The sequence below is a fragment of the Phaethon aethereus genome, assembly GCF_964289735.1.
Source record: "Phaethon aethereus genome assembly, chromosome: 1".
In the NCBI taxonomy this organism is placed as follows: domain Eukaryota; kingdom Metazoa; phylum Chordata; class Aves; order Phaethontiformes; family Phaethontidae; genus Phaethon; species Phaethon aethereus.
Window position 1 is genome coordinate 88,466,563 of NC_138575.1, and position 12,034 is coordinate 88,478,596.

The 12,034-nt window shown below is 44.1% G+C and overlaps 1 protein-coding gene across 1 annotated transcript; it reads left to right on the forward strand.

The window, feature by feature from the left end:
* Window positions 1-360: 360 nt before the first annotated feature.
* On the forward strand, window positions 361-7,963 carry LOC309416731 (cystatin-A-like). The gene is made up of 3 exons (XM_082014089.1): window positions 361-441; window positions 5,304-5,405; window positions 7,745-7,963. Exons 1-3 carry the CDS (start codon window positions 376-378, stop codon window positions 7,871-7,873), a joined length of 297 nt encoding a protein of 98 aa, XP_081870215.1. The 5' UTR covers window positions 361-375; the 3' UTR covers window positions 7,874-7,963.
* The last annotated feature ends 4,071 nt before the right edge of the window (window positions 7,964-12,034 follow it).

Below are 12,034 nucleotides of genomic sequence, written 5' to 3' on the forward strand. Positions count from 1 at the left end.
ATAGACTAGTCATCTGCACATGGGTGGAGAGGCAAGAGGTTCTAGTTGCAGCCCAAACCAACTGTCTTAAGATGTGGGTGGCTGGAGGCTGTTATTTGTTTTTCTTATTGATGTGGAGACTTAAGATACATTTAAGATTTTAAAATGCCTTTTACATTTAGTATTCTCAGTGCTTTACATTGCTTTTTTTCCCCCCTGTTTTCCCCATTTGTCTCCTTCTTCAGTTCAGTAATGGTAGGCTCCATATGTTACAGGTCATATGATTCCATGACACATGTAGAAGTATATATACGAGATGCCTGGTGACTCTGCTCAGACTGTGCTAAATTTCCCTCTTCAGAAGCACCCGTCGTTTCAGAGAAGTTACCTGCCACTATGATGCCTGGGGGCTTATCTGATACCAAGCCTGCTACTCCAGAAGTCCAACATATTGTTAACCAGGTGAGTTGTGACCTCACTAAAGATGAAGTCTCTGTGTGCAAAGGGCTGAGTCCTGAAGCTTGTGTAAAGGCTGGGAGAACAGGTGGTGATACTGAACCAGTGTTTAAACTGGAGAAGCTAGTGTTGAAAATGGGAATCTCCTTGATTGCCAGTATTTTCTCAGCATACTGCGTAGGCAGTGTACTGGCAAGACCAAGACAAACTACTTCTCTGTCTCTTCCTTGTCCATAGCTGGGCAGTAGCACTGGCTACCTTCAGTTAATGTTCGTGTGTAGTTCAAAGACCAGCTCTATTATGCCAGCACTGAGGTCTCTTGTTTGAAATTAAAGGTGGTGTATTTGAAGGCAGAAGATTGTACCTGGTAGAATTAATTCCTCACTGAAGGACATGGGTAGGACAAATCATATGGTAGTATGCATTAAAAAAAGATACGTAAAGGACAAGGCTCTGGATAAATGGCATGTTCTCTGCTGGCATCTCTAGAGTCCCAGCTGTGATGCAGGGGCTGCTGATTGAGCCAGTGGGGCGAGGTGAGCTTGGCACAAGGCAGGCAGGGTGAGTCCAATTACCGTGGTGGTTGGTTACAGGCAGCGGTCCTGTAGTGGAAGCAGCTGTGTGAACAACACCTCTGCAGATCCTCTAATGCCCTGCAGTGCAGCAGATCTTAAAAGAGTATAAAGTGCTTCCTGAGGAGCGGAACAGCATGGCATGGGAAAGCTCCTTTTGTGCCTGCCACCCAGTTCCCTTCACCCTCCCACCCAGTTCCCTTCACCCTCCCAGCTCTGAAAGATGAGCTCTTCCCCCTTTGGCAACTGCACAAAGCATAACTTACCCCTCCTTGAGGAAACAAAAATAGGAAGTAGTGGGGCCGATACTGCTGCACACTCCTGTGTGTGCAGGGCTCCCAGCTCCCTCTGCTGTGCCACAGGGGACAGAGCTTGCACTGGCACCATTCCTCATCTCCTGCGAGCTTGCAGGCTAATACCAGTCCATGATGAAACCAGCCGAAGGTGGGCTGTGCTGTGCGAGCGGAGAGCCACCAGGAGAGATCTGTAAATAGGCGGTGTAGGCTGATGCCAGAGTCCAGCACTCTGACCAGGTTCTTTTAGATATCCCACACATGGAGGGTATAATGTTTAATATCCAGTTCACTTACTTGAAGATATTTGATGTTACATGAGGTTTCTGATTTAACAGAGTGATACAAATAGACTGGTAACGCAATACAGATGTAAGTTAGTCTTCACAAAATACAGCAATTGCAATACACAGTTCAATCACAGTACCAGTGTGATCTCCATTACTGGTCTCTATAATATGCTCGCTGTCATGATGCTGGGCATCCTTAGTCACCAGGAAGGAGTATGTGGGTTGAAGCCAGCTCAAGCCCACTGTTGTCTTTGAAATGCTTTTGTTCATTGTTTAGTTTTTATATTCTGTGTTGGGCAGAGCCACGTATTCACTCCCCCCATGCTGGTCTGGCTAACTCAGGGAGGTGTTCACATTCTTTTAATGAACTCGGGGAGTTACACCACCAGTTGATCCACTCAACTGACATAGTTGCTTATCTAAATGAAACAGCCTCTGGTCCCTTTTGTGTTGAGATAAAGTCAGCTTCTTTGCAAAAGCTATGGTCAGTCACACCCTGCATTATTTTTTGAATTTCGTAGGCACATTGCCCTTCCCCAGCTCCTCTGAGCCTTCTTCTATTGTATGGCTTTATTGGTCAGTCACAGCTGGTGTTGCCAGTTGCGTGTGTGTATGTGGGGAAGGGCTGGAGTACGTGTTGGAGGGAGGGATAACAGGTTTTCAGAGGGGACGTAACTTACTGCAGAAGAGAGAGAGAAAAGGATTTATCTAGAATTGTTTGGCGGACACCGATTGAATCACTCAGGAGCAGTATCACTGTTCATCCTATGCTGGCACAAGTAGTTGAAGGAGCAGCACTTGCAGAGATCAGAAATTCCCTTTTTACCTATGGAGGATAGATCCTAGGCAAGGACTTGTGGCACATTTGGGTATTTGCAATTCTTATTTCCTCACATGTAAGACAGGGAGGGCAATGTCTCCTGCCAGCTGGAGGCTGTGAAGTTTGACTAATGAGCCTGTGAAATACCTAAGGGCCGCCTTTGAACACTACTAGGACAGTGTAGCATGCCAGATACCGACCTATGTTTTTAATGCTAGGCTGTGTTATGGGTGATCTAAAGATCCTACCCTACTGAGTGTGTATCAGAGATGAAACCACGGTGCTTAACTGTCACGGAGCGAACATGCACTTTATAATGTGAACGTGTGTTTCGGGCTGTGCTGATGCTCCCAAAGTACAGGGAATCTGAAATGTGGATGTACAGATTTTCTGTTTGATTCCCAAAGAGGACTGATCTTAATTTTGTTGTTCCTCCATTCTCAGTAACTTCAGGAAAATGAGAACAAATTATTCTTTGCTCTATTTTTTGCAAAGTGAAATTTTTGCCTTGTGCTGAGCACAGGAGAGAGAACTCTCCCTGGTCCTCCTTCTTTGAAAAAGCTCACACTCCACTGCAGAGGCTTTGGTGTAGTTCTCTAAGGAAAATACTCTTGTGGAGACAAACCTTATGTTGAGGCAGTCCTGCTCTGCTGCCAGCCAGATAACAGTGTCACCCTTTGATGATGCAATTCTGTGGGATTTTATGCTCTGCTAAGCAGAGAAGCAATGCATACGATTTGAGCGAAGTTGTGAAGAGCATCTGCAGACCTTGGGATGCCCAAGGTCTATGTGATCTTGGTATTATGTAATTATTTACTTACACCTGTGCGTTGTCTGTAGTCATCCTTAGTGAGCTGGGGGATGTTATTTATTCAGTCTCTTTATGGATATTGCCTAAAACTGAGGAATGTTTTGGGTTTAAGGAGCTGTTAGACAAGATCTTAGGAATGTTATATTTTTCCATCTGAGGATTAAGGAGCTGTCTGCCTGCCTGATCTTACTGAAGGCTCTGTCTGTAAATAACAAATGGGGGACATAAGGGTAAGAGGTTGGGAGAGATTGTAAAACTGGAGAGAACTGGTTTTGTTTCGTTCTGAGAGTGGAATAATAGGTATCAAAGGCTGCCACTTAGGAGCATCCTAGGAGCCCTCAAACCCATCCAGCTGGAAGAGGGTTGGAAATTGAAGTTTCCCTGGTTTGCTAGAGTTAGCAGCTCCTGAGTTTAAAGTATAGCTGTTGGTTCCCAGGGATAGAAGCCCTGTGGAAGCTGCTTGGAAGGAGAGCAAGAGTAAGAGATTACGAGGACCCTGAATATGATGAATTGAAGGCATTGGATAATTTCTGACTGTCTGGAAAGGGTTAATCTGGACATTACTAGAGTACTTTCCGGGACCTGCCTGCTAGGAAGGAATGCCATAGGAGTGGTAGCCAGTTGTAGGTGGATGTGCTGAGAAAGCAAATCAATTGTGTGCATTTTTGTGAAACAGGCAGGTGGTGAGAGGCACGGACATGCTGCCGGCTCCTCCCAGGGGCTGCCTGAGCAGGCTGCTGAGCAACGCTGCGGTCCTCTGCCTGACTTTGGAATGCCTCTGCCCTGCGTCGGGCCATCGGCATGGGCACTAAGTGCAGAGGAGAGGTTTGCTACCCATGCAAAAATTGTTTGCTTTCTAGATGACAGAAATAAGTTTTCGGTTTATATTCACTGCAGTTGCCTTTCTGCAGGGAATTTGTATCATCAGATACAAACAACTATAGTAAAACACTAGTACATAAATCATGATGCCTCAGACACCTGTCCAGACTTCCACTGCTGCTGACAGCTGTCTCCCCTGCTCCTCCCCAGCCCTTTCAGCCTAGTAATTATAAAAATATTTAATCTCTGAGAGGACAGCATCACTGTAATTGCTGCTGAACTTAAAACTTGCCCTACACTTCCTGTGTTTTAGGAAAAACTGTTAACGTTTTTAAATTTTTTTTTTTTAAATGTGTGAAAAGTCTGTAGATATCTGAACTGTGCATGTTTTAAGATCCACAGGGCTTAAACTGGGTGCTGTACATACCAGCTCAGGTAGATGTGTTTATGAATGCTGTCAGCACATCGTTTCTTCTGGAACTACATTACCTGCATCTACTACATAGTGAAGGACTGATGATGTTTATGCAGGTCTGGGGTTGATTTCTGACTCACAATTTAACGGTCACACTTCCAGTTTTGGAGATTGTTTAGTCCTGGACCATTGTACCTATTACAGTTGTTTGTATGTTACATGGTTCTAGATGTTGAAGGGCATATTTAGTTTAAACTACAGTTTTAGCTGCAGGGCTTCCACCAGCACTAGAATAACGTCCAGGAACTACTTGATCAAGGTGGTTGTCTTGATACTCTGTTTATTGCAAGTCCTTAAAGAAAAACATTGAACAGATAGAGTGCAGCTCTGAGGCTGTGAGAGGCAACGGGGTCCACAGCCTCCCAGGCTGTCATGGGCGTAGGTGTTCCAGGTGAGGGGGGCTGACTTGCACCGCTCTATAACAGTGTGGTTGACATGGGGTGTACCCTGCTAGGGAGGGTGGCTTGGTACCTAGCTACTTTGCCAAAGAATTAAAAGGACAGCAGGTACCAGTTTCCCTATACTGAGCAGGAGACAGCTTAGTGGGACAGCTGTTAGGGTGAGGGGAAATCAATGAGGAAGTCTAATTCTAGCAGGATTTTAAAGAATACTGGAGGCAATGCTAGGAAGGAGGGCTGGAGGTCTTGGTGTAAATTGAATTATTTTGGGGGTTTTGTGTTTATTTCATTAAGGGTGTGTGTTTGAAAGGATGAAAATTAGAGTGGTAGATGTGAAAGAAAAGCCTAAATATGAACCTGCCAACCATTTTCCCTTTCTTTTTACAGGTGAAGCCACAGTTTGAGAGCCGGGAAAACAGGACATATGACATCTTTAAAGCCATAGTATATAGGACTCAGGTGGTTGCTGGGATAAACTACTTTATTAAGGTTTGTATAAGGAGTGAGTGCTTTGTAGTTAACATAGGTGACTTGCATAGTGACTTATAGTGAGAAAGAGAAGCAAATATAGTAGAAAGCCATCTGATATTACTAACAGAGTTAGAGACTATCTCCAGATGCTTCTAAAATTTCTGTTTGGCACTATTGTAGAACAGGAATGTAAAAACTTAAAAAGCACGCGCTGTGCTTCTTTAGATGTGAATGATAACTTTCTTAGGATCATCTCACTCAAAGACTATAGATTGCCTTATTGGCTCAAATTATTTAAACTAGTCATAACTCTGCTCTCCTGCTTCCTTTCAAGGAAAAGTCACTTTCCTGTTGCCTCTGTGTCCTCCAATTGTGTTTATTATGATGAATTTGAAGTCGTCCTGAGGATCTGATGGAGAGTTAGAGTGAATTTAATTTAATTCTAAAAAAAATTTAATGCAAACATCTCATACTCTGCTGATTAGTTTTGCATGCAAGCATGCGTATTGATGTTTTGGTTCTGTGTCATGTGCTGCAGAGGCACGCTCTGCCTGCTAGTTCTTCCTGTATTTTCAAAAGCCCCTTTCTGTTGTGGAGGAAAACCGGCTAATGCTTAATTTGGAGCCCTCTGGTAGCGCCATTCATGCTCTACTAAAAAACCTTATCCACGGATTTGAACAACTTTCTGCAAAGTAATGGATAAGAAATTGCAGGGCATATTTTACAAGTGAAGGCCAGAAAGCATTGCTTAGTGGCAGGCTGGCTTTCTGGAAGTAAAGCAAATGTTGCATGTGACTGCTGTATCTTAACCCCACGTGTGCAGATGTATGCCTGGTAGGATATGCTCCCTTGATAAGGGTCAGAATCTTTTTATTAAAGAAATTGGCAGGTAGGGTTTGGGGAATAGTCTCTCTGAAGAATTACGTTATGAGCATTTGTTCCATGCTTCTTATATTTAGTTGATCCAGGGAAGGACAGACACTGCCAAACCTTCTTCTTTCCCAGGCTCTTCCTTAAAATAACTTTTAACACCTATTTCTGCTCTGTGGGCATCAGGGGGTTGTATTGACAGACTATCTGTTATATGACTAGTCTGAGTCTTACTTATATGAATGATGTTTATCCTTCCCTTGCTCCTATGAGATGGGCTTTCACTTTGTGGACAAACTACTAAGAAATGAAGAGTAACAATTTACAGGAAGACTGCAGTAAAACCAGAAGTCACGCCCAGTTGCATTTCTTCCCTTAGTGCCACCTTGTTGCTGACCTAGGCAATGTAAATACTTGTCTGCTGTCCATGTAGCTATAGCCTCATGACCAGACTACTTGGAAATTAAGATTGACATGTTACTGAACTTGGAAGAAATCCATTTATAACACTGAAAACAGGTGATTTGTCTCTTCTTTCCCAGTCTTGCAAGTGACAGGAAACAGTTATTCATTTTAGCATTAAGTGGAATGAGCTCTGTCACAAGAGTTATTCTTTTATACTCCTGAATTTTCCACATCACTAATATTTTACTAACAGACTTACAGCTGAGATGTAATCCAGACCAAGACAAACATAGTGCTGTGTTGCAGCCACCAGAAAGCATGTAAACACCTCTTAGAGCCTAAGGCATTAAACTTTCCGGTAATACTGTATACCTCACATAGTGAGAGTTTAGCATCTGTTGTGGTTGACTCTGTATGTACAAAATTGTACAACTTTGTGGCAAGTCTTTACGTGAGGTCTTTCTGGAGGGGAAGACGAGTTTATTTTAAAAAGTATTTATTTCAGGCACTCACATTCGTTCCCACAAGCACCAAGTCATCTGTTCAGGCACTGATGTGTTTGCAGTAATTCTGAAGACAAGGGATCCTGGCTTTCAGGTTGTCACTGCTTCTTAGGGCCATGTGCCAGTTTTGAATAGATCTTTCTGTACTTTCTAGGAGCTGACACTATCTCTGCATTTTGCCTCACCCCTGAGTCATTGAGATTTACTCATTGTCTCTTGTCTTCTACCCTGAGTGCCCCACGAAGCTGTGAGCTGATGTGCTGGGATCTTGATGACCAGAACAGGATGTCATCAAAACCTTTTTCCTGTTGTGCCTTCTGGTGCTTCCACACCCAAGCAGCCCTACTCATTTTCCGTTCACATGAGTCTGAAGGTTTTAATCAGTGTTTTCTACAGGTGTAGACAGTTTCTGCCACCAGTTACTATCCAGACTTGGATTAAATGCTATTGAAGTAAACATGGAGATATACTTAAAATTAAGCTCCTGAGCAAAGATACTCTTGCAAGTATGTAAGAGCATCCTTTTGTTTGAACCTGCTTCACCCATGATCCTCACTTTCCTGCTGTTTTGGTTTCTAGGTCCAGGTTTCTGATGTCAACTATGTCCACTTAAGGGTGTTTCAGGGCCTTCCTCATGAGGACCAAGGTCCCAGTCTTGTCAGTTTTCAGACTGGCAAAACCAGAGATGATCCTCTGACCTACTTCTGAGAGATGATGTGGAATGGTGCCTCACTTCTGCAAAGCACATGTGGATTCTGCCTGTGTCAGTCAGTAAATGCAGGAAAATAAAATAAATTTTGAAAGCTCTTTGTTCATCTACTGCATGTCATGTCTAGGTCTGCTGCCTGGCTAAAGCTCAGGTAGGCTCTGAAATACTATTCAAGGCTGTTACAGCCATAGTACCTCTTTCTGGCAGAAAGACAGACCACACCCATTTCAGCTTCTTTTTCTAAAACACTGTCAGGCATGCTCTGAAGACAAAACTTGGGCCTCCTGAGTGTACTTTAGGTGTTAAGAGGCTATGTACTTCAGCATGTGGCTTCTTGGATTTGTTTTAAGTGCATTAAATACAAACTATTGGCCACTCCTCAGAAAGTGGGGTAGAGAGAGAGATAATTTCTGGAAAAGGGGAATGGAGAAGCCAAACTGTGTCCCCTTTTGTAAGTTTAGCTTCATTGTAGGGGAGCAGGGTGGGGAGCAGGAGCAAGCTCCTTGAAGGAGCCGACGCAGCTGAATCCCAGCATTCAGCCCCTGGAGCAGGGAGCTGACCTAGAGGGTGGGCTTCAGTGGAGACCTGTGGGACTCATTTGTCTTTTTTTTTTTTTTTTTTTTTTTAAAGCATCAGCCAGCTGCTGTAAGAGCAGTCTTCAACTGAGCTCTGAGGTGACAAAAGTAGGGGGTGAGCCTAATCGACAACAAAAATACTTTCCTGTTAGCAGCTGTTTAGGTAGGGGCCTTTGAATTACCTGCCAGGGAGCTGGGGCTCGGGTATGAGACATTAAATGCATAAATAGGTTTCAGGCCATGCCTTGCTTGTATTCATGTTTTGGTGCTATAGTGAAGGATGGGTATGTAATTGTCACAGGCGTATAGTGCTGAGAAAAATGTGGCAGCTGCCCATTTCTCTGCATGCCAGTATTCTGGATCAGATGTTTTAATCCCTCACAGTGTTAAGAGAGCCTGTAGTCTGTGTCTTTGAGAGTAATCCTTCCCTTGTACATCTAACAGAGTTTCCACAAGAGCTCAATCCTGCAGTCTAATGTTACAAATTCTTAAGATGCAGCAAATTGTGCATTATCAACACTAACATCCTCTCACAGAGTAGCATTTGGAAAAAATGCTCAGTTTTTTGAACTGTGAAAACATGGGGAGTTACCAGCAACAAAAAAGACCCTGTGTCTTCAAACCACTTTAGCAAAGCAAGAAGTGCCATAATAAGCTGGACTTACTCTCTCCCTTTATTCCCTATTGGGGGGGGGGGGGGGGCTCTTTGGGCTGATACGAGCAGAAACATGTAAGCCCCCCTTCATAATTAGGAGACAGAACATGTTCCTAAGCAATGCTGGTTACACGCACAGAGCACATCTGCAATAAAAAGGCCAGTAGCATGCACAGCAGTTCACCATGCCCTCTCCTCTCAAAGCTGCTTGTCCTTTCTTCAGTCTGGGGCCAAGGTCATGCAGCAATGTTATCTAGACATGGGCTTTTTCCCCTCAGTTCAGAGTGCAGCAACTCCTGTCCAACTCTCAAAATTAATTACACAAGGCAAACATCAAAATTTCCAAGCTTGGCTACAGAATTTTGCTGAGCAGGTATAAATAGTAATACTTACACAAACACACCAATAAAGTCAGACTGGTTGTAGTTGGAAGGGTCTGCGGGAGATCATAGTGTCCAAACCCTCTGCTCAAAGCAAGGTCAGCTAGAACAGCTGGCTAAGGATTGTGTGCAGTTAGGATTTTGGCACTCCATCAATGGAGCCTCCTCAACCTCTCTGGGCCCCCTGGTCCCCTGTTTGACCACCCTTGCAGTTGTTAAAAGAGAGACACAAAAGGGGGATTTTCCCTATATTACATGGAATTTACGTATTTCAGTTTGTGGCTATTGCCTCTTGCCCTTTCACTGCACTGAGCACTACTGACAAAGCCTGGTTCTACTGCCTCCCCCTTCACCTTGTCACCCCAGGGCTGAACAAGCCCAGCTTTCTCAGCCTCTCCTTTTAAGTCAAGTCAGATGCTCCAGTCACTTAATTGTCTTGATGGCCCTTTTCTGGACTCGGTCTATTACATCTGTGTCTGCCTCGTACTGGGGTGCCCAGAACAGGGGACAACAGTCCATGTGTGGCTTCATCAGTGCTGAATGGCAGGGGGAAGACTGGCCTCTTGATCTGCTGGCAGTGCTCTTCCTAAGGCAGCCCACGGATACTGCTGGCCACCTGTGCCACAAGGCATCCAAAAACTGACTCCTGGGTCTTTTTCTGCAGAGCTGCTTTCCAGCTGCGCAGGCCCAGGCTGTACTGGTTATTCCTTCCCAGGTGCGGGACTTTGCATCTCCCTTTGCTGACAGTTGTGAGATGCCCTCATTTCTCCAGCCTGTTGACATCCCTCTGAATGGCAGCACAGCCATACAGTTGTATCAGCCACTCCTCTTGGTTTTGTGTTGCCTACAAGCCTACTGAGGCTATGCTGGGTCCCATTATCCAGGTCACTAATGAAGATGTTGTTACACAGTATTGGTCCCAATATTGGCCCCTGGGCTACACCCCCAAGGACTGACCTCTAGATGGATTATGTGCTGCTGAACTTTTTGAGCACAGCCGTTCAGCTAGTTTGCAGTCCACTTATCTAACACATGCTTAATTAGTTTGTCTATGAGGATGTTATGGAAGACAGTATCAAAAGCCTTACTAAACGCAAGGTAAATAACACCCACAGCTCTTCTCTGCCAAGACATTTATCACATAGTAGCAAGCTATGAGGTTGATTAAGCATGATTTCCCCTTTGTACATCTATGGTGACTACTTCCAATCACCTTCTTGTCCTTAATACATGTGTAAATGACTTCCACGATTATTTGCTCTATCACGTTCCCAGGGACTGAGGCAAGGCTGATGAGCCTCTAGTGCTCCAGGTTCTCCTCCTTGCCCTTCTTGAACATAGGAGTGACATTTTCTTTCTTCCAGTCCTCGGGAACCTCCCCTGGTCCCCATGACCTTTCAAAGAGTATTGAGTGTGGCATTGCAGTGACATTGGCCCGCTCCCCAAGCATCCATGGGTGCATCCCCTCCAGTGCCATGGCACTGTCTAATGGCTCTGGTGAGGGAACTTGTCCTTTCTCCAGACTTCCCACTCATCTTGGGGCCCTCGAATTCCTGAAGGCAAGTCCTACACAAAGGCAGCACTGAGTGCCTCAGCTATTTCTGTGCTCTCTGTTAGCAGGTCCTCTGCTCCACTGAGCACAGAGGGACCACATTTTCCTTAGTGTTCCTTTTGCTGCTGATACACCTGCAGAAGCCTTTCTTGTCCCTCACCAGATTAAAATAAAGTATTTCTAATTAAAACATAGAATGAACATATGGGTGTCTGGAATATGAAAAACACTCGCTGAAAAAAACTCGTGAGCAACATAACCATATTGAAAATGAGTAAAGAGAACAGTGAAACACCAGCCAAATATGCTATCTCAATTCAAGAGAAATATTTATTGTTATTAATGCAGAAATGCTTGTCCAGCTTAAGTTCCCTTCCAGGACTTTTCCTTAGGACTGAGAAAATAAGCAAGTTGCCTTTTTTTTTTAAAACTCGTACACCCTCTACTGGACATTATATCCTACTGCTGCAAGAGGATAAACATGACTACCAAGGGAATGTTTGTTTCAAAAGACTATAATCCTCCTCTTTCTCTTGCGTTCAAAATCACTTCAGCTCAAGTCTCTCTTCAGGTCTTTGACACTAAAATACAGAGTACTGTTTAAATCTACAGATATAGTCACAGTTGCAAAACAGCACAGAGAAGATTCTGGTTTTCCTCTTGCTCTTTGCTCTAAATTACACAAGTGTCACTCCCCTTTCAATTTCCAGACCAAGGAAGTCCACAAACAGGACTCAGCCACAGTATTCGGGGTAAGCTGCACTGAAGTCAGTGCAGTGACTTGGGTTTCCATTAGTGTAGGTGAAAGGAGAGCCGTGACACTATAAAATCTAGATATTGTACAGGACGGGAATGGCATAAAAGCAATTGATTTTTCCCAGCATTAAGTTTTAAAAAAGACACTTTCTTTTCTCTTTTGTTGGCACAGGAATCAACAATTTGCAGCCTATAGAAAATGCACGTAAGAAACTATTAGGAAAACGCACATCTTTAGCTTG